General features: G+C 47.7%; 1 protein-coding gene across 4 annotated transcripts in view; it reads right to left on the bottom strand.

Annotated features, from left to right (window-relative positions):
* The window catches only part of Ksr2 (kinase suppressor of ras 2), a 353995-nt gene that overhangs the window by 13898 nt on the left and 319025 nt on the right, over positions 1-21072 (bottom strand). For all 4 annotated transcript variants that reach the window (NM_001312914.1, XM_006530393.4, XM_006530394.4 and 1 more), the window contains 2 exons: positions 6668-6764; positions 5246-5379 (listed from right to left, as the gene is read on the bottom strand). In NM_001312914.1, the coding sequence (NP_001299843.1) occupies positions 5246-5379; positions 6668-6764 (231 nt within the window). The remainder of the gene's footprint in view (positions 1-5245; positions 5380-6667; positions 6765-21072) is intronic.

Here is a 21072-nt window from a genome sequence, read left to right as displayed (position 1 = left end):
TGATGCTTATTAGCTGTGAGGTCTCAGGAAGACTCTTGTCTCTATTTTTCCATGTGCCAAATGGGCACATTCATTTATACTTCAGATAACTACGGCAATAGGAGAGTGTCTAGTTTAGGGTTCGTCAGCCTCCAGGGCTAGGGCTATGTGATTACTGGGTAGAAATGATTGCATACCTCATTCCCCCCCACCTCCACCAAATATATCCATTTATCTGGAGAACTCAGGGATGGAGTTTAGATGACAGTCCAAAGTAAGAATGTCTAAGGCAGAAGACGGAACTGAAAATGAGTTAGACAACCATTCCCAGCCATGGCCAGGACTACCAAGGCTGGTGGACTGTGGACCTCTGGGACAGGAGAGGGTGTGTGTGTCAGGCAGATAAATGTCATTAGCCTGGGGCTGGCATAGGCACATGCCTGGGAGAGGGTTAGGAGGCAGGGTTAGTACATTCACCCCAGGGTGTCCTGTTCCCGTGGCAACTGGCCCACCAATGACAAGCCCAAATCATCTTCATTATGATTATTATTATGATTAATAATGGGCTGTATGTGGATGGCATGGCAGGGCTGGCATCTTAAGTGACACTTTTTCTTGAGGGTGGCAGAACAGCTGTTTTGCAGGGATCTGCATCATTGCACCTCTTTGCTTCTAGTCCAGGCTGGTCTTCCTCTGCTGAGACCTACTGTATGCCATGTTACCTGTCAGACTCGCTGTGCTTGTAAGCTAACCCCCTGAGGGATACTCTCTTGCCCATACAGGTAAGAACACAGGGCTCATCTTGGCTAAGCCTAGGGTGTTACCGTGGTAAGTGGCTGCAGTATGCCACATCTCTGTGGTCACTCCTGATGCTAGACCCCCTCCCTGCAGCTCTCTGGGGTATTCTGGGAGACAGCAACCCTGAGGAGAAAGACCCCACTCAGCCCTTCATATCCTGGACAGGTCTGGAGTACTGTTGCTGCTCTATATGAAGTCCTGTTCCTACCACTCTACCCATTCCAGAGGCTCAGGACATCGGGTGCATACTCACTGAATGCAAGTCCCTATCTGTCATCTATCCTGTGCTGTTATGGACTCCGATGGTCCCTCAGATTCTCATGTTAAAGTCTAGACTCTCAGAGTGACTATCACTAAAGGTAGGACTTGTAGGCTCATTAATTTATATGACATAAAAATAATGACATAAAATTTTTATATGACATGAAAGCAGAAAGAGGCACTACTGGTGAAAGAGAAGGAGCCAGAAAGAATGGAGACGCACAGAGAGGGCCATTGGAGGCTAAATTTGAGGGAAGTACATGATACAGAGACATGTGACCGTCACAGTGAAACTCATTGTTTGGTACAATGAATATATGACAGTAATTTATTCTTTGTGTTATGTATTTACTTTTTAAACCTTTGAAATTTATTTCTTAATTTATTTGTGGGTGGTGGGAGGTGGAGTGTGTGTGTGTGTGTGTATGTGTGTGTGTGTGTGTGTGTGTGCAGTTGTGTGTGTGTATGTATGTATGTAGTTTGAACACCCCAAAGCCTGCCCCCACAGAGACATGCTTCCTCCAACAAGGCCACATCTCCTAATAGTGTCACTCCCTATGGGCCAAGCACTCAAACACAAGAGTCTATGGAGGCTATATCTCTTCAAACCACCACATAGGGACTGTGGTATTGCTGCAACAGGCCTGACCATGCTGTTTGTTGGAGGAATGTGGAGGACTTTAGACTAGAAAAGGATTTGGGCACTTTAAGGAGTACTAATGAGCTCTCCTAGTGGGAGCAAGAAAGATGGTGCGGAGGGCAATTTGAACTGTGGGGGCCCACCTCAAGTTCCAGAGGGAAAGAATATTAGTAAGTGACCTGGAGGTTGTTATTGTGATGTTTTGGCAAAGAATGAGGCTGTTTTTATTCCTTGTCCTAAAAATCTGCCTGAGGCCAAATTGAAGAGTTTTAGATTAATGGCCTTGGGAGATCCTGCAGATCTATAAGGAAAAGGAGGAAGCTGGACAAAGAGAAATACAAAGGGACAGTTAGAGAAGAGAGGACTACCAGCAAGTGTGATGGAGTGTAATGAGTCCTATGCTCAAGGAGATAAAACACTTAAGGAAAGACCTGCTTCAAAACGAAATAAGGGGAGTGGAGGCCTCAGGGAAAGACCCTACTTCTGGTACCAACTTCTGTCTTGGTCAAGGTTGCTATTATTGTGATGAAACACCAAAATAAAAAACTTGGCAAGGAAAAGGCTTATTCAGCTTGCACTTCCAAGCCACATTCATCATCAAAGGAAGTCAGGACAGGAACTCACACAGGGCAGGAACTTGGAGGCAGGAGCTGATGCAGAGGCCATGAAGGGTGCTGCTTACTGGCTTGCTCTCCACAGCTTGCTCAGCCTGCTTTCTTATAGAACCCAGGACCACCAGCCCAGTGATGGCCCCACCCACAATGGGCTGCCCCCCCCCCCCCCCCGCCGCATCAATCACTAAGAAAATGTCCTACAGGCTTGCCTATAGCCTAATCTTAATTGAGGCTCCCTCCTCTCTGCTGACTATAGATTGTGTCAAGTTGACACAAAACTAGTCAGCCCAGAAGCAAAAGCTAGACATGAGCGTTTTGGCTCTTTCTCTGCCCCCTCCTTCTCTTCTCTAAGCTCCCCTCCATCCATCTGAGAGAAGATACAAGGACACAGTAGCCATCTATAAACCTGCAGAAATAGTCAGCAAGGCCTTGATCTTGAAGCCGAAGAAACAGGAGAAAATATTACCCGTGTACTTCATCAGCACCCCACCTTGCTACCTAGCTAGAGTAACCCCAGTTGATGAGTGCCCCACAAAGCTCTCAGTGGCCATGTGCTGCTTAGCTGAACAGAGACACAGACTTGGGAACTTAGGTTTCACAGTATTGTTGTTGCCCACAGTTCTGACTCTTTTCTTAGCTCAGCTCCCAGCATCCATCCCCAGGCTGCTGGGCAGGGCTCCAAATGTTCCATGTTCAATGGGGTCTCCTGCTAGCTCCTGATTGGCACTGTTTCTGAAAATCTACTACCTCTCCTGACACTAGATGGACACGTGCTGACAGCCAGGGTGGGATGGGGGTGAAGGAGTAGCCATTGTCTGGACAAGACAAGAAGATTTCTTGTCTTTAACTTGGCTGGATTCCTTTCCTGGTTGGTGCCCCCACTGAGGTCTCTAGGAGGAGTGGAAGGAAAAAGTGCCCAAGTTTCCCTCTTCCTCTTCCCCAGCTCTGCAGTGTGGTCTCAGCAACAGAGCAGAAGAGGAATATCGTCAGAGACTCTCACCCCCACCTTCCTCAGTGAGGTAGGCAGGCAGATGTAGACAGGTGTTACATTGTAACTGTGAAGTGGTCCCCAAAGGTTCACCATTACATTGTAACTGTGAAGTGGTTCCCAAAGGCTCACCAATACATTGTAACTGTGAAGTGGTCCCTAAAGGCTCACTGTTACATTGTAACTGTGAAGTGGTCCCCAAAGGCTCACCGTTGGAGGCTTGGTCCCCAGACAGTGGCATTATTTTGGGAGGTTCAACTAGGCAGAACCTCGCTGAAGGAAGTGAGTCATGGGGTGCCATGAGTTTCCCAGGGAGTCATCCTCAGCTACTTCCTGTCTGTCATTTCCCACTTCCTGTCAGCCATGAGGCAGAGAGGTTTCTCTTCCACCTGGGCTCTGCCTCCTAAATGCCTGCCCAACTGCATGGGACCAAGCAGCCATGCTGAATCCAAGAATCTGGGAACCTTGATACATCCTACTTCCCTTAAGCTGTTTGGGCCAGGTATTCTGTTCACAGTGAGGAACAGGTCACCAGGAGGGACGGATCTAATGTTTTGACCAATTCCAAATCTAGTTAAAGAAAACACTTATCCAGCCTCCATTCGTCCCATGTAAATACTTGGGTTCATAGTGACGTCACCATTTGTGTCCCTAACCCTGCTCTGACTCCTGGGTCCTGGCACACAAAAGTAGGTATGATTCTCTCAATAAGCCAGGGACCTTGGTACTGCTGTGGGGACAGAGGGAGGAAGGAGCCATACCTGCTCCTTCACTGACTCACTCTCTCCTTGTGTCTACTGATCTGTTTGCTTCCCTCTACGTATCTTCATGCCGTAGTTTTAGAACCTGGAACATTCCATTTGGATGTGTGTGTGTGTATTTGTGTGTGACACCTGAACGCAGAAACCAAGGCTGCTTGCTGTATGTTAGTATACCACTCAGAAACAGCTTATGTCATGTTCTGTTAAATTTCAAGCATTCTGGCTCAAATTCAAAGGTAGCTCACAGCAGGGATAAAGTCCTTTGGGAAGACAGGAGGATGTCCCTCAGAGAACTGTGGCTCTCCAGAAAAGCAGAAAGTTAAACACCATGAGAAAAAAAATCACAGCGGTGTCTCCCCACGGAGAGAGGCCATTCATTAGATGATGCAGGAATTTAAGATGTATGCATGCACGGTGCGTGTGTACACAGCACACACTCCAAATTAAAATCCGAGAGGGCAGACCTTTTGAGTTATAGGCTGTTTATTTGGGATCAAGCTGTTTCTTGCATGGTTGACTCAATGTGGCTGGCTCCAGGGTGAGTGGCCTCTGAGAGTTAATTACTTAAAGATGGTTAATCATTCCCTGGGTGATCCTGGGGAGGTATATGCAAATGCATGCTAATTACAACACAGCAGGACAGCTATTTGCCCAGTGTCTGATGCTACTCAGGGTCCTGTGCTGGATGCTTGTCCTGTATTCTCCTGTTTTATCTTTACAAGGATGCTAGGAGGAAGGCATTTTCAAATAAACTCAAATTCAGAGACTGCTTACCTTGGCCACAGCCACAGTGAAGAACTGTTGGAACCCCACCTGGCACCTAAAACCATCGCTGTCTTTGGTTGCTGGACTAAAATGAATTCCTAAGACAGCTCGGAGCTTAGGGCTTGGCTGAACCCACCCTAGGAAAGCCAACCCCTTCCCTAGGCAAAGAGGAAAGCCCTCCAGCCCAGGTCAAGAGTTTGTGAGGTTTAGGGATTTTGTGGTACACTCTCAAAAGTGCTACTTTCAGGACAAACAAGCAAGGCTCACAGGATCAAGAGAATGACTTGGGCGACTCTGACTGGCATGGGAGCCTAGCCACAACTTTCCACAACCAAGAGAGGTTCAACCCCCAATCCGAGTCACTCAGGACATTTGGGGTGTGCTCCCATCCTGTGATGCTCATTTATCAAGAACCCCTCTGTCACCTGTCACCTCTTACCGGCCAGCCTGCAGCACCCCGGAAATGCTGAAGAGCCCAAAGTCTGTGATGACCACTTTGCCGTTGTCATAGAAGACGTTCTTCGATTTGAGGTCCTTATGAAGGATCCCCTTGGCGTGGAGGTAGCCCATGCCCTGTAAGCGACAAGGAGACACAGACTCCTTAGAGATAACCCCGGCACTTCCTTGCTACCCCCACTTGGAACCTCAAGGATGTAGGGTCCACCCATGGAGCTTGGAGGGCTAAGTGCATGTGGGTCACAGCCCACCATCACCCCCAGACCCCTGCAAAGCTGTCTCTGGAGCCAATCTGCTTCCTGTAGAATAAATGAAGGAAAAGTGTCCTGGGGGTGGGGACTGGGTGGGGGGAGGGGGAGTAGGACACCAGAAAGGATGAGGACATTCGAGAAAGGAGTCCCAAGAGCTATTTCCCCTCAATTCCTTTTTAAAGGGGCCTTGCTCCCTCTGTCCCTCAGAACACAGCCACAAAGAATGACCTGAGACACTCAAGAGACCTTTCGTGACCCCACATCTGGAACACAGAGGGAGAACCATTGGCGGTCTAGCTCAAGAGTAAACAATTAGAAAATGTTTAGACTGTTTGTTTTGTTTTGTTTTGTTTTGTTTTGTTTTGTTTTTGGTCTCGGTGAGCAGTTCCCATATCTGTGCTCTTACAGCCCACTCCAAAAACTTCTGATGGGAACTGAGAACCCGAGTCCAACCCACCAAGAAGGCAGCTGTTGGGAGCCTTGGGATGGCTTATCTGATTTCACCCAAAGCAACACCCAGCAACTTGATGCTTCCCTGGCTTCAGAGAGACAAGATGACTGAGTGTTCATGGGAATTCCAGGACTCGGGTATAACTGTTGCTAATGGTAACGGTCTGACTCTGAAGGGTCCCCCTCAGGCGAATGTTTTCACCTAACTGGTGACTGCTTTATAAAGTTCTGGGGAGGTGGAGCCTACTGGAGGAAACAGGGCTACTTGGAGCAGGTCTCTGAGGCAATGTTATCTGTGACCATTTCCTGTCTCACTTTCTGCCTTCTGAGCTACTGTGACATTGAACCATCTCTGTCTGGTAATGACCGGAGTGTCATTATGAACTGGACTGCTATCCCCTATCATTCTTATGACAATGATCTAAACCATGAGCCAAAAATGAGCCTCCCTTCTATCAGAGTGACCTGGAAGGAATGGATCTACTATCTAAGATAGCTGTGGGGCTCACCTATACTCACTGGCCTTTCCCTGTACCCAGGTGTCATGGTTATGAGATGCTAGCCAGAAAACACATTTGGGACAGTATTCCTAAAGGTTGTATTTTTACAGATTCTTTGTACACACATCTTAGGATCCTTGAAGGGTTGGTGAGAGGGGGCTGAATCTTTCTAAGTCCAGGTAGGGGGCCTACAACTCACAGTACCTTTACAATCTCTTGCGCGATCTGCCTGGTTTTGTTGACATCCAAGACAATCTTGGCGTCCCTCACCACAGAGTAGAGTGTCCGTCCCTTACAGAGGCTGCAAGGTAAAAAGAACAAGATCATCCAGGGAAATGACCGTTAGTGGTGAGAAAGCTGGTCCACATACATCAGTCATCAGAGGTCACGAAGAGCTGAGCCGATGTGTCACCATGATGCCCATGGGACAGTAAAAGGCCTTGCACTTGAACTCCAGAGCTGGTTCTGGGGTGATGACCTGCAAAGATGTCCATGTAGATTCTTGAGGAATGCCAGGTGCTTCCTGCCGTGTAGACGCCTGCAAAATCTATCCAGGTCCAGAAGTTCCCCGGGTGGTTTGAATAAGAATGGCCTCTCATGTATTTGCTTTGGTCATGGTGTCTCTTTACAAGAATAGACAGTGATTAAGAGAAGACAGTAGGCTTACCTACCCTGCTCTGTGTGTGTGTGTGTGTGTGTGTGTGTGTGTGTGTGTGAACGTGTGTGTGAGTATGAGTATGTGTATGTGTATACGTGCAGTGCATGCATGTTCACGTGTGTACAGGCAGGCACACGTGTGTATACAGGTGCACATGTACTTGTGTGCACATGCATATGGAGGCCAGATAACAACTTTTGCTGTCATTTCTCAGGTGCCAGCCACTGTGGGGTTTTGTTTTGTTTTTGAGATAGGATCTAAGTAAGTTCAGGCTCAGCATGTAGGCTTGGATGGCTGGTTGTTGAGTCCCAGGGAATCCATCCATTTTTTGCTAGCGCTGAGAGTATGCATATTTCTTTATACAGGTTCCAAGAGATTAAAATCAGCCCTACAGGCTTATAAGGCCTGCACTGAACCGAACAGTCTCCAGTTCCCCCTTAGCCCTTTTGGAGACAGACTGTCACTATACAGCTCGGGTTGGCCTCAAACTCATGGTCCTCCTGCTTCAGCCTCTCAGCTGCTGGGATTACAGGCCTGTGTGTTTCCCATCTCAAGGGAAAGCTGTCATACACCAATAACTTTAGGTCCCTCACACCACTCAGATTGCACTGTCTGCCATGTGTCCCAGCTGGGAGTCCCAATGTAGGGACAGAAGCAGCAAAGCTGTGGCTGCTGTGTGCTGAGTGTCATTGGCAAATGGCACAGTCCTTTCATGGGGTGGGGAAGGGCGTGTCTGTAGGGATAATGGCGCTCAATTGGACACCCGTCTAGACGGAGGGTATACAAGCCCGTCTAGAGCCTCATTGAGTTTGTTTCAGGGACTGGTAGTTTAGAATGAATGACAGGCTGGGAAAGGACATTGTGTGGTAGCAACACCTTTTCACTCTGCATCTTGTCTGCTTCTCCTTCTCATCCTTCCCAGTGAGCCTGACTCCTGACATACACAGACCAGGTGCTGCAGGGAGCCACCAAAGGGATGAGTGAATAAATAAACACAAGAGTGAATTCTGTCTCCAGTAGAGCCTCCAGAAGCCAGCATTGGATAGAAGTGTGGAAGCCATTATTATGATAATTAATTTTCCATCTCTATAAGGTTAACAGCTTGAATGCATTTCTTTTCATTTACAGCTTTATTGCTAAAGTGCTCTGGGCTCCGTTGGTGTCAGTTCAGCCTTTGCTGCACACTGGACCTGCCTGGGATTATTTGTGTTATTCAGGTAGAAGTGAGAGTGTTAGCTATCAGAGAGAATCCCAGTTCAAACCCCAGTCCTGGATCTTGCTTTCTGTAAAGCCTTGGCATGGGTTAGCCAGTGCCTCTGGGCTGTAGCTTCCTTATCTGTCAGAACAAACCTGCTTTGTAGATTACTAGAAGGACTGGATGAGATAGAGTCCTGCCTGCTGTCTGCCATCTGATGGAAAGTCCAGCTCACTGGTTAGGGGACAAAATTCAGACTCTATGGGATTAGGCTTCTGATCTGTCACATGAGTGCTGCATAACCCTGGGTACTCCTGACAAATAAGTTGGCTTTTGCATCATAAAGTTGTGTGTGTGTGTGTGTGTGTGTGTGTGTGTGTGTGTGTGAGAGAGAGAGAGAGAGAGAGAGAGAGAGAGAGAGAGAGAAAGAGAGAGAGAGAGAGAGAGAGAGACTGACTTCCTGCACCACCAGGAGTAGGTGTGTCAAAATGTAGGCACTGTTCCCTGCACAACACACAGTAGGTCCTCAAGGTCTTTATGATCGATAAAATAGTGATCACACAGGTGCAAAAGGAGAAATGACATGTTTACCTGTGTATCCCTTCTGCCCTGTCTCTCTACCCTGTCCATCTGTCTTGTCTGTCCATCCATCCACCCATCCACTCCATATCCATGATCTTGGTCGAGGACTTGTCTCTTCACCTGCCCCCAGGGTGAGGTTCCAAGAGCAGCTGACTCACAGGCTGGCTGAATCACCTGTTCAAGGTCACCCAGTGCATGAGCAGGAAGTGGTCTGAGATGACTCAAGGCTGTGTCCCCTCTTGGCGGGCACAGCGGCAAGTTTGCTGAGCCTTAGCAGCAGAGGTGGAGGAAGGGCTGGCTGAGCAGCCAATTTGGCTCTGTTGACATTTAAGTATCAGAGATGGAAGACCGACCGTGGGTGGATTCCCTCCCCTGGATACCTCGTTCTCGAGCGGCCACCTACACTCATTATAGAGCCCTCCCTCCTGCACACAGATGAGAGAATAATTGCACCAGGCTCCAAGACTCCCAGAATCTATGGTTCAGGATGACCGCGTGAAGTCCCCTTCTCGGCCACCACTGACAGTGGCTGCTTCCTGTCTCACTATGCTAAGTTATCTGGGGATGCTCGTCAGAGTGGACACTGGTACAGCCATGATTTGACTCATCTATGAATGCCAAATATGCAGATAGCCCATGGCCAACAGTTCCTCCCCTGGAAACATGCCTAGCAGACAGGTACACCCACATTTACCCTCAGATACAAACTACAACATAATAAAAATTCTAATAGCTTTCATGTCATGAGAATCTCCGTTTCTTTAAAAAACAAACAAACAAACACACAGAAATATTACGGAAATATGTTTTTCTTTTCATCCCATGTGTGGGATATGGGGCTGCTTCAGACTGTCCATAGCAGCTGACTGATATGCCTCTTGTTCTAGAAGGAGCGTGATTTTGCCAGCTCCAGATAGTTCCTACAATTGTGTGACATTTGGAATCCTGGGGACTTTTCAGATGTTATATAAATGCTAGGGTCCCAACTGGTTGGTGGCGGTTTGTTGTCGTTTGTTAAATAGTCATGCACAAAGAAGAAACAAACAAACAAAAAAATTAGATATCCTGATGGCAAAAATCAAACTTGCCCCAAGGAACTCGATGCTCCGAATCAGCAGGAAGTAATGATAATGGCACCCCCTTTCCCCTCTATCTCTCTTATCTAGTGTTAGGGGTTTAAATGGATGGAAGAAAGAAGAACCTACAGGGTAGCCATTGTCCCAGCCTGGAAGTAATCTGTAAGAGCCTTAAATAACTGTAGACTTCAGTTCCTGCGCCGATATCTTTGACTCCCAGTGTGATGGCCGGGAGGGGTGTGAACCTACAGAGATGGTGAGGGGGAGCCTTAGGAAAGTTGCTCCAGAGAATTCAACCAGTGACCTGACACCATGGGAGGACACAGTGTGAAGGTGGCTGCCTGCAACACTCTGAGTCCTTGCCAAAGCTGGAGCGAGCTGGCCTCTGGGTCTCAGACGTCACCCTTCCAACAGATGACAAAGTTTCTTTTCTTTATAAGCTGCTTGGTCCATTACACTTTATTACAGCAGCGGAAGCTAAGACACAGTCTGTGTTCATCAACAGAAACTAGGGACTCGATGAAGGAGCCACCCGACAACACATGGTCATATGGCTGTATAAAATGAATAGAACACATGACAGCAGACAGCGGGGCGAAGCTCACCGTGTGGAAGGAGTTTCCTGAGACTGTTGGAAGAGACCACTCTTGGCCTGTGTGCTGGAAGCCGGAAGAGCGGTGCCAGTGTCTCTGTGTATTTATGTGTGCCTCTGAGTGTGTCTGTCTGTCTGTGTGTCTTTGTATCTGTCTGTCTCTCTGCATATACCTGTCTGTGTATCAGAAGAGCTGCTTTGGAAGGAAAAGCTGCATGTTTGTATCTGAGAGCTGAGAACAGAGCTACCCTATTCTGCCCTGATGAGATGGACACTTTTGCCTGTGGGTCTTCATTTGATTAAAAAAAAAAAAAACTTAAAAAGTATGTGAGAAGACCTGGGGAGATGGCAAGGGGGTAAAATGCTTGCCCTGTAAAAACCTGGGCTCAAGTTTGATCCCCAGAACCTACACTGTGTAATCCCAGCATAGTGGAGACAGAGACAGGCAGGCTTCTGAGCTTGTTGGCTATGAGAGCCCTTGTCTCAAAACAAAACAAAACAAAACAAACAACGAACAAGATGGAGAGCTCCCACCAATGTTGAGCTCTCTGATGGCCTAGGGGAGAAAACCCAGTCAGCTCAAATGTCTATGGAACCGGCTGGCTCAGAGCCTGGAATGAGGCTGACCCTGGGGCCCTTACAAACACTTCTGGGACAGTGGGGATGTGAGGATGGGCGAGAGAAGATGTGAGTCTGCACACTTGGGATCAGTGTGACCTCCATGAATCCTGCGAGGTCTGTCTGGGTCCTCTTCCCATTTTACAGGACCAGATACTGAGATGCAGGGTGGGAAGGACAAACCTACCCACTTACACAGCCACATGTCAACACACACACACACACACACACACACACACACACACACACACACACACAAAACTTCTCCCAGCTTTTCTCTGAAAGAAGATGCTGCTAGAGAGCAAAAGATACAAAATAACCTCACATCTCTCCAGTTGTTTACAGCCAGCTTCATGACGTCATGACCTGAGGGGAGCCACAGTATCCTCATCTGTGAGATAGGGTTCACACATGCTGAGGGCTTTATATGAAGCCAGCACCTATGCCAGGAGGCGGGACAACATTTTCATGCCATTTCAAAGACTCCAAGATGCACACTCATATTTAGCATCTCAGAGAGCAGGGCATGTGTGCCTTGCAGTAAGTCACCGTGCAGCATACCATGGGTGTTGTCTGTCTTTCTTGGTAGCACATAAACAAACAGTGCCTGTGCCCATGGAGGGTATCTCCTGTCACCACAGTGTGATCTCAGCTCTACTCCACAAAGGAAGCCAAGTGTCAAAAGGGATTTGTTGTCATCATCACTGAGGAGGGGCCTTGGGCAGGTCAGGCAAGCATCCTACAACTGAGGTACAATCCCAGTTCTCGGAGGTAGGGTACCCCTAAGTTGCCCAGGCTACCCCTCAAATCCTTCTATAACCGAGGAACCTTCCTGCTTCAGCCCCTTAAATAGCTGGGATTATAGCCCTTGGCCACCTGGTCCGGCTGAGATGATTCTTTTCAATAAGCAGGTTTAAACTTGCATTTATTTATTGTATACAATAGATTTTGATGAATATAAACATTCTGGAGTGACTAATTCAAGATTATTAGCATATGCAGTACTTTAAATACTAATCTTGGGCTAATAATAAACACTGTTCTTAGTGATGATCTCCCCCTCCCCCCTCTCTCTCTCTCTCTCACACACACACACACACATAAATATGTATCAGCCAGTTACCATGACAACAATGGATACCTTGACCTTAGTTCTAAGAAATTTTATCTTGTTAGACCAGCATCTCTCCAGACCCCTCACCCATCCCTGGTCTCTGGCCAGCTCACATCACTTGTCTAAGAGTGTGAATTTTTTCCTTCTTTGCCTCAGTGCAGAGATCCAATTTATGCATGCTAGGTAAGCTGTACCACTGAGTTACACCCCAGACTGTGCATTTTGAGAGTGTCTCTCTGTGTAATCCAGGCTAGGCTGGGACTCCAGATCCTCCTGCCTCAGTCTCCCAAGTGCTGTGATTACAGATGTGAATCACCATGCTTGGTTGAGTGGGACTTTTGAAGGTTTTCCTGTAAAAACATATTCATCTTCCATGTCTGTCTCCTTCCTTGGGCATAGTGTCTGCAGGCTCACTGGTGGATTGTGAATGCAAGAGTCTCTCTTTAAATGGCTGAAGAATGCCCTGTGCGTTCACCAGAAGACTCAGGCTGGTTCTGTGTTGTTCTAGTTTTGTTTCTGTGGCCGTGGCTCCCTGACAAAAAGCAACGCAGGGGAGGGAGGGTTTATCCTGCTTACAATTCTAGGTCATAGCTCATCACTGAGGATGGTCAAGGAGGAAGCAGATTATGCTATATCTACCATCAGGAGTGGAGAGAGGAGTCCAGGTCCCAGACTGGGTATGGTTCACATTCAGGGTAGATTTTCCCATGTCATATAACCATCAAGACAACTCCCCATAGGCATGTTCACAGGCTAACCTGTACTGACAGTCCCTCACTGAGACTTTTCCCATGTGACTTTAGGTTGCATCAAGTTGAGACAGTTAAAGCTAACCAGCACACATATTGGCCAGTGTGCCCAGTGCTGCTAAGACCATGGCTGTGCAGATGTCTCTCCTTCATCCAGAGCTGGCAATGGGAACCAGGGCCCTTGCATGGCACTTGTGCTCAGGAGCCTACTGCTTGCTTCACAGCATCTTCTTCTGAGACCCTGGGGCACATAGATCTTCAGTAAGTACAGCTATGACATCTCTGCCACCATCCGCTAGGACAATGAAGATGAATGGAGTCTGCGTGCTTGGGAGCGGTTAGTCTGGAGGTCAGGAGAAGGTGCTTCAGTGGCTCAGGGCTTTAACCAGTCCTCCTTTAGTTTCTGAGACAGTATGTGTATATATATATATATATGCACACACATGCATGTGTGTATCCATGCCACCTCTTGGTACATATACATGCACACATGTATATCCACATATCCCTCTTGGGTAACTAAATCATTTCTCCTAAAAGAGGCACAAAGACTGCTAGGGTTTTGCCTTCTCTGCAAGCCACCTACCTCTCCCAGCCTGGCTTCTGGCAGTGGCCCCAAGGCTACCTTGAACTTTTTTTTTTTTTTTTTTTTTTTTTGATCTAAGAAGTGCAATGAATTGTTAGCAAAGATGGCCCTGGGCTGGAAAATCTGTGTTGTAAGCTTGTCTGCCATAGGCTTGTCAGGAATGGGACCAGCTCATCCAGCAGGGTCAACCTTTAAGGGTCTTGGTTTAAAGTGGCCACCCTTGACCCAGACTGTAACCATGAAAGGGATTCACCCTCTCTGTATGCCTATCTGCTTACCAGCAAGCCCAATGGACCCATAGCGGATGTGGACAATGGGGGGGGGGGGAGGGTTTGAGGACAATGCTGGTGTTTTCGGAGGTCAGCCACTTCTAAGAGCTGACACAGAGATCCCCAAACCACAGTGTCCCACTAAGTGCCATCCATGGCATATAAGGATGCTGCAGATGTGACCAATTTAAGGTAAGGTGATGGGACAATTCTGCACCATCTTGTAGCTCCAATGGAAAGAGAATGAAGAGCCAGAGGCAGCTCTGAGAGAGGATGAGGCCAGAGCAATGCATCATGGATCTAGACCATAAGTACTGGCTTGGAAGATTCTGGAAGGCAACTGCCAGAGAAACAGGAAGAAGATCCCTCCCAGGAGTCCCTGGGAGAATCCCTGCCTGCACTGGGATTTTAACTCAGAGAGTCCCATCTGCACATCTGACTTCCAAAACGGATTTTTTTTTATTATTCCTTTAAACTCTCTGTTTCTGCCTACCTGTCACAGTAGCTATGTGACACTAATCCAGTGGGCAATTAGCATGGATTGGTGACAACAAACTGAGACCATGCAGGCGCAGTCTCTATCTGGTGCATGAATGGTGACTCTTAGAACCATTGATAAAATGATCACCATTTGGGATACACAATATATATAGGTCAGGAGGTACTTGTGGGAAGGGTTAGGGTTAGCTTAATGAAGAAGCCAAACATGAAAAAAATCTGGGGGGGGGGGGGAGTTCCAGCTGCTGGCCCAGCCAGTGCAAAGGCCCTGAGGTAGGATGCTGTATGGGGTGTTTGAGTAACCCAGTCAAGGCCAGGCTCCAAAGAGCTTGTCCCAGTGTTTGGTGGGAACTGTCCCAGCCTTCGAATTCCTTGAGTACTCAAGGCAGTTGGTTTTTACAAATCAGTTGTTATTTCTAAAGCTCTCCAGTTGTCAGGGTGATTTACAAATGTCTGCTACAAATGACATAGCATCTCATCCCCAACTTTGCAACACTCAAAAATCCCACTGCCTTGCCCCATGTTCTTTCTCTGTCCCTGAAGCCAATAAATCATATTCCAAGTGACAGGCTGAACACTCTACCAAATTCTGGCTTCAGGCAATCTCCAGCTTCCAAGTCCTCCATGAATCTAACACTGATGATATTAAACCTCAGGACTTTGGCGAGTTTATAAGAATAATAAAAAAAAAGTGCCAGGTTAGCTGCTTATAAAAATGGGAAGGGCCAGCAATTTGTCACCTGCGTAACCCAGCATGTTCCTGGGAAATGAAGAATTATCGAGTTCCATTAAGGAAGGGTTTGCCTGGGGCTCACATCCAAGCTGGGCAAGAAAAAAATGTTGTCGGAATGAGCTGAGGCTAGACCCCAGGGGAGAAGGTCTTGGCTTTGCGTGTAGGGGCAAGGTGCTGTGAGGTGGCATGTGGAGCCAGAGAGTGACAGCAGTTATCATTCTCAATTGCCCTCTACCTTATGTTTTGAGGCAGGGTCAGTCACTCATTTGGTTGACCTGGCTAGCCAATGAGCTGCAGGGATCCACCTGTCTCTGCCTCCACAGCATGCAAACGGGGAGTTTTACAGAGCTGGATTTGGGGTCCTTAGACTTGAATAGCAAGTACTTTCTCAAAAGCTATTTCCCCAGCCCTGGGGCTTGGCTTTTGACAACTCACACCTGTCTTTCCTCCTCCTGACAAACATGGCTGCAGAGCTCAGAGAGAGCAGGAAGGAAGAGGGAGACACATATTCTCTGTGGTCTTTCTTTTGTCTCTCTTCCTACTGCCACTGGATCTGAGATATTTGTTAAATGGCCAGAAGTGGGCTGCCCTGACCCTTTAAGGACTGAGATATGTGGCTCTGGCCATGCTACACTCTCTTTGTCACCCTCACTATGGCCTGGTACTGTACTATACTTGATGGCATTCACCCTCTCTGGTCTTACTTGCATGGGGAGAAATCATTCAAGATCAAAAGCCCCCCCCCAGGAGGTAAGACCTCCAGCTCACTGCAGATCTGCAGGCCACAGTAGCATTTCCTCACACCAAGAAGCCCAGTGCAGAACACCGTTTAAAGGCATCTTGGGATGTGCTCTTTCCTGAGCCCTGATCCTTACATGCTCAGCATCTCTGAGCTCGGCCTGCAGTATCATCCAGGATTCTGCCCATCATGGCCACTCCAGACCGCTTGCTAGATCAGCGACGTCATTCATCCCCTGTGCATAACAGACGGGGGTTGAACACTCCAGCTATCTGCTATGGTTTCAAAGTGTCCCCTCAAACTGACTTGTTCTAAACCTAACCCCTCAACCTAACTGTGAATGGTCATGGAGATGAGGCCTTAGGAAAGGAATTAGGTCTAAGTGAGGCCATTACGTGGGCCCCTGTGATGGCGTTGATAGGCTACAATGGAGGAAGAGATTGGAGATGATACACCTGCTGTTTGTTGTGGCTGCCCTCACCAGGTACAGGAGCCACGCATTTAGGCTACCCATCATCAAGAGTCCTGAGCTGAATGATCCTTTAATCTCTATAACCTTCCCAGGCTGAAGCATTTCATTACAGCAACAAGAAACGGAGGACAGCAGTATTACAAAAAGAAGCTTCAATCATAGCCTACTTTTATTGCCACAGGGAGTGCCAGGCGCCCTCCCCCATCCCAGACTCCTTAATAGACACAAAGAGAAACACATCAGGAAACAATGTTAAAAACAAAACAAAACAAAACAAAGCCAAATCCTAGTTCGATATTGTGACCCACAAAAGGCTCTAAACTGGAAGGCTCTGCTTTCTATGAAACAAATCAAGTTCTGCCAGAGACAGCTTGGAAAGGCTTAGATCAAGAGGGAGACTTTCCCTTCAATGCATAGACAGTGTGTGCAGGTGACAGACAGGAAGGAGATCCCTTGCTCGGAGTGGATAGTCCCATGGAGGAGACCAGCAGTGGGGGAATAGATTACAGCAGACTATATGGAGAGAAACAGAGGAATAAGCATGGGGGTGTCCATTGACAAGATAGTCAGGGTTGGCTCCTAGAGAGCGTCACTCCAGGGCAGGGGCTCTGGGCTGACTTGGGACCACTTCTAACCAAGTGTTCCTTGTCAAGATCAGTAGCATCCTGATGGGGCAGTCATCTTTGGGGGTTATCTAGGGTGTGGGGGACATTGCAGAGGCTTCTAGGTGACTTTCAGTAGCTGAATTGTCTCATCTAATCCTGCTTCTTACATGTGTGGAAGTGCGTGCACATGTGTGGATATGTGTGTAGAGGCCTGAGGATAATCTCTGGTGGTGTTCCCCAGAATGACCCATTTCATCTTTAAATTATTTTATTTTGCATTCTCTCTCCCCCTCCCCTCCCCCTTCCCCCTCTCTCTGGCTCTCTTCCTCTCTCGCTCTTGCTTTCTCTTTAAGATTTGGTTTTCCTTGTTCTCTGAGGTGCTATGACTATTCCCACAGGACAGATGGGGAAACTGAGGCAGTAAGCCCACCTAGTTCAGAGCATGCACTTCAGAAAAAAGAGCCATGGTGAAACTTCTCCAAGTTTTCAGGGCAAATTACCAGAAATCTCTGGAAGCTGTGGTGCTCTGTGAACTGGGGGTTGGGGGGAAGGAACACACACGAACACACATGAACACACACGCATACACGCACACACACACACACACACACACACACACACACACACACCATGGTCAGTTTCCATGTAGTTCAGCAGAGGTGCGGTCACAGGCCAGTTGTCGACTGGGGACAAGATGCACTTCTCCTATCCTTTCCCATGATGTGCCTGCTCAGTGTGGACACCCTCTCCATTGGCAGTTTGGAGATTGAGATAAGGAGGCCATCTTCATTATTCGAAGCTTCTTTGACAAGCCACAGAACTGAGAGTTCCTGGTGTCACCTTGACCGGGGCAAGAATGTTACTTACGAACTGACACATTGTGTACAAGAATCCAGGGTCTCCCCTCGCCAGCATGGGAGGCCATAGGCTCCCCATTTGGGTCTCTGCCTTGAATCTTCACATCTTTCTAGGACTTTCTAGGAGGCCCCCAGGAAAGATGATTTCACAAATAAGCAGACTCCTGATTTAAAGAGGGATACTTTGGGAACCCCGTTCTTCTACTGAGCTCAGGGGAGATGGCCTTCCTGTCCTAGATGCTGGCCCAGCCATGGTGTCAAAAGAGCAACAATGGGAGGGAGGAGCCCAGCATGGCGGAGGAGGTGGGAGCTGCCCCACAGGGGGGAGGGTCGGTGAGGGCATGTGGTAGAGCAGAGCAAGAAGCAGACTCTTCTGGCCAGAACCAGAAGTGGATATCACCTTCCAGTCCTGACTCTATCATCTGTCTCCCAAGCAATAAGGTCCTGTGCCCACCTCCCCCCGCCTCCGGGACTGGGGAGAGAAGGATATAACACCAGGTAGGTTTTACACGTTCCCTCTTAACATGGGATCTACACCATTAGCTGAACGTGTAGAGGTGCTTCCCGTGTCCCCGCCCTCACCCCCCAAATCAGGTACGAGATGACAGATGACCAAACAGACATTGAACTTGTGGATTTCCAGGGTTGGATATTGAAACCCTGTGAGCACTTGTTGCTGACCCGAGTCACGCTTCTTTTTCATCTGAACAGTAAACTGAACTGCTGTTTTAAAAAATGTATACATCGCTCACCTAATTTATATGCATTGAAAACTCACAAAGAGGACGGATCACAGGGTATTGGCAGGGTTTATCTCTGCGTGCTGGACCTAGGGCTTTACACATTTTCTGTCTGCTTATCTCTCCTTTCTAATTTCTCTCCAATAAACTCATGTTACTTTTGTAAATTGAGAAAAAGGGGGGAAAGGAGGTGGGATGGAGGAGGAGGGGGAGGAAAGAGGAGGGAGGAAGAATTCTGAGTCAGATGGAAGTGAAACCAGACGTGTGTGTTTGCTATTCGGAAAGTTTGGAAAATAACTGAACTGCAGAGAAACGAAGTCGAAGCACAAAGCGCAGCCTGAGCCGAGCTCCTGCTCCGAGCAGCTCAGACTTGTTTGCTGTTCTTATCTGCTGACCTGGTTTTGCAAATTCTATGCACATGGCAAACAGTGCATCCCAGAAAGTCGAGCAATGCGTCTTCCCTGGAAAAGTTCAGTCCATCATGAAAAATGACAGGCATAGCTGTGTGTATGAAAGTATATGTGTGTATGTATGTATTGTGTGTGTGTGTTATGCATGTATGTATGCATGTGTGTCTATGTGTGTATATGTCTGTGTGTCTGTGTGGGGTGTGTATATGTATATGTGTATGTGTGTATGTGGTATATGTGTGATGTGTATGTATGCATGCGTGTGTGTCTATGTGTGTGTATATATATATATATATATATATATATATGTAAAACATATATATATATTTTATGTCTCTGTGTCTGTGTGTGGTATATGCGTGTGTATATGTATGTGTGTGTGGTGTGTGCTTATATTTACATGTGTATATATGTGTGTGGTATGTGTATCATGTGTTTATGTGTGTATATGTGTATATGCCTGCATGATTTCAGGCTGAGCCCAGAGTCCTATGCCACTAGGCAAGTGTTCTAACATTGAGCCACATCCCCAGCCCCTGTTACTATCCATTTAATTTTAAAAATTAAATGTATTATGCATGTGGGGTGCATGCTGTGGTATGCAAGTGGGGGTCAGAGGAGCAAATGACTTACTAGTATCCTTCTGCATCAGGACAGTGAGGAACAAAGACTGGACCCAGTTTTTCCAGAGCACCCTAGCCCTCTGCTCACACTGCTCCAGGCCAGTGGGGTGCAGGGGACTTCGGAAAGAGCAGACACGGATGCCATTAGGAATTGTTCATTATGGCCTGAGTGTCATCTCTCACATGCAGTGGTGTTTACATCTTTAATACTTGAAAATGATGCAAGAGGTGGAGATTTTGTGATGTGGGGAAATCAGGAGAGGGTCAAGTATCTTTGTCCTTAACAAAGTCTGCCTCACAACCACACTGGGTTTGCAGGTGTCTGTGGCTGCTTCCATGCAGTGATGGTGGTTGTGTCGATGCAATAAATACAACAAAACTCTGTGCTGCTGGACACTCTCTGGAAAGACCTGTGACATCCCCTGCAACACACACACCTTAAGAAATGGAGCTCTGAGGCCGAGGAATGTGAGCCCTGTTCTGGTTTCTGTGACTGTGATAAAATGCTCTAAGCAAAGGTATTTAGTAGATGAAAGGGCTTATCCATTACACACTTCCAGATCATAGGGTGCCACTGAGAAAAGTCGGGGCAGGAACTGGCCTGTTGGCTTCCTATTTAGCTTTCCCTCCAACCTGGAACTCTCTTACTAGGGAAGTACAGCAGGGACCATGGAGGATGCATGATAGCATCCTTATACAGCCTGTGCTCACTTGCCTAGGGAATGGTGCTGCCCACAATGTGCTAGTCCCTCCCACATCCATTAATAATTGAAACAATCCCCCCAAAATATACCCACAAGCCAATGGAGTCTAGATAATCCCTCAATCCAGGCTTCTCTTCATATGACTCTGGACTGTTTGGAGTTAACAAAGTTAGCCAGGACAATGATGGGACACTCTTCTCTGTAGCAAGGGAGGGTCAAGGCCAAATGGGTTTTCTATCCTTTCGCTCACCCCTTCATTCACTCAGCCACTCACACATTCATGTAAATGCTGGGCTCACACTCCCTAAAACCCCTACTCTGCCCTGCCAGGCACCATGCTGGCCTTGAGGACATTGAGTCTGACAGCAGATCAGGTAGCACATCAGGCAGTGTCACCAAGTGTTATAGTATAGAGGCAATACTGTGTTTGGGATGGAACTAAGCTCTGGGGGGGGGGGGGGAGAAAGGACCAGAGAGGGACTGGTGCAGAAAAGCTAGACAAAGGATGAGCCTTCCATTGGGTGGACACTGGCTGTGTGCCCATGGTCACCTAGCCATAGAGGAACACACCCAACTCAAGTCCACATCTCCTGCTTCTCCCCGCCTCCATCCCCAGTTCTCAAGACCACACTTACGTGGAGCCTTCTCAGGGCATCCCTAGGCACTAAGTAAGCTGGATAAGCATCCATTTATAGGAGGCAAATCCTAAATTGCCTTAAAAGCCTTTCCTTTTAGACAATTGGCTTTGTTGGGGCCACAAGAGCAAAGTGACCCATTGTAACACCACAG

This window comes from Mus musculus, chromosome 5 (assembly GCF_000001635.26).
Source record: "Mus musculus strain C57BL/6J chromosome 5, GRCm38.p6 C57BL/6J".
In the NCBI taxonomy this organism is placed as follows: Eukaryota; Metazoa; Chordata; class Mammalia; order Rodentia; family Muridae; genus Mus; species Mus musculus.
Note: the sequence above shows the minus strand (reverse complement) of the source record. Positions and strands in the feature narration are given on the sequence as shown.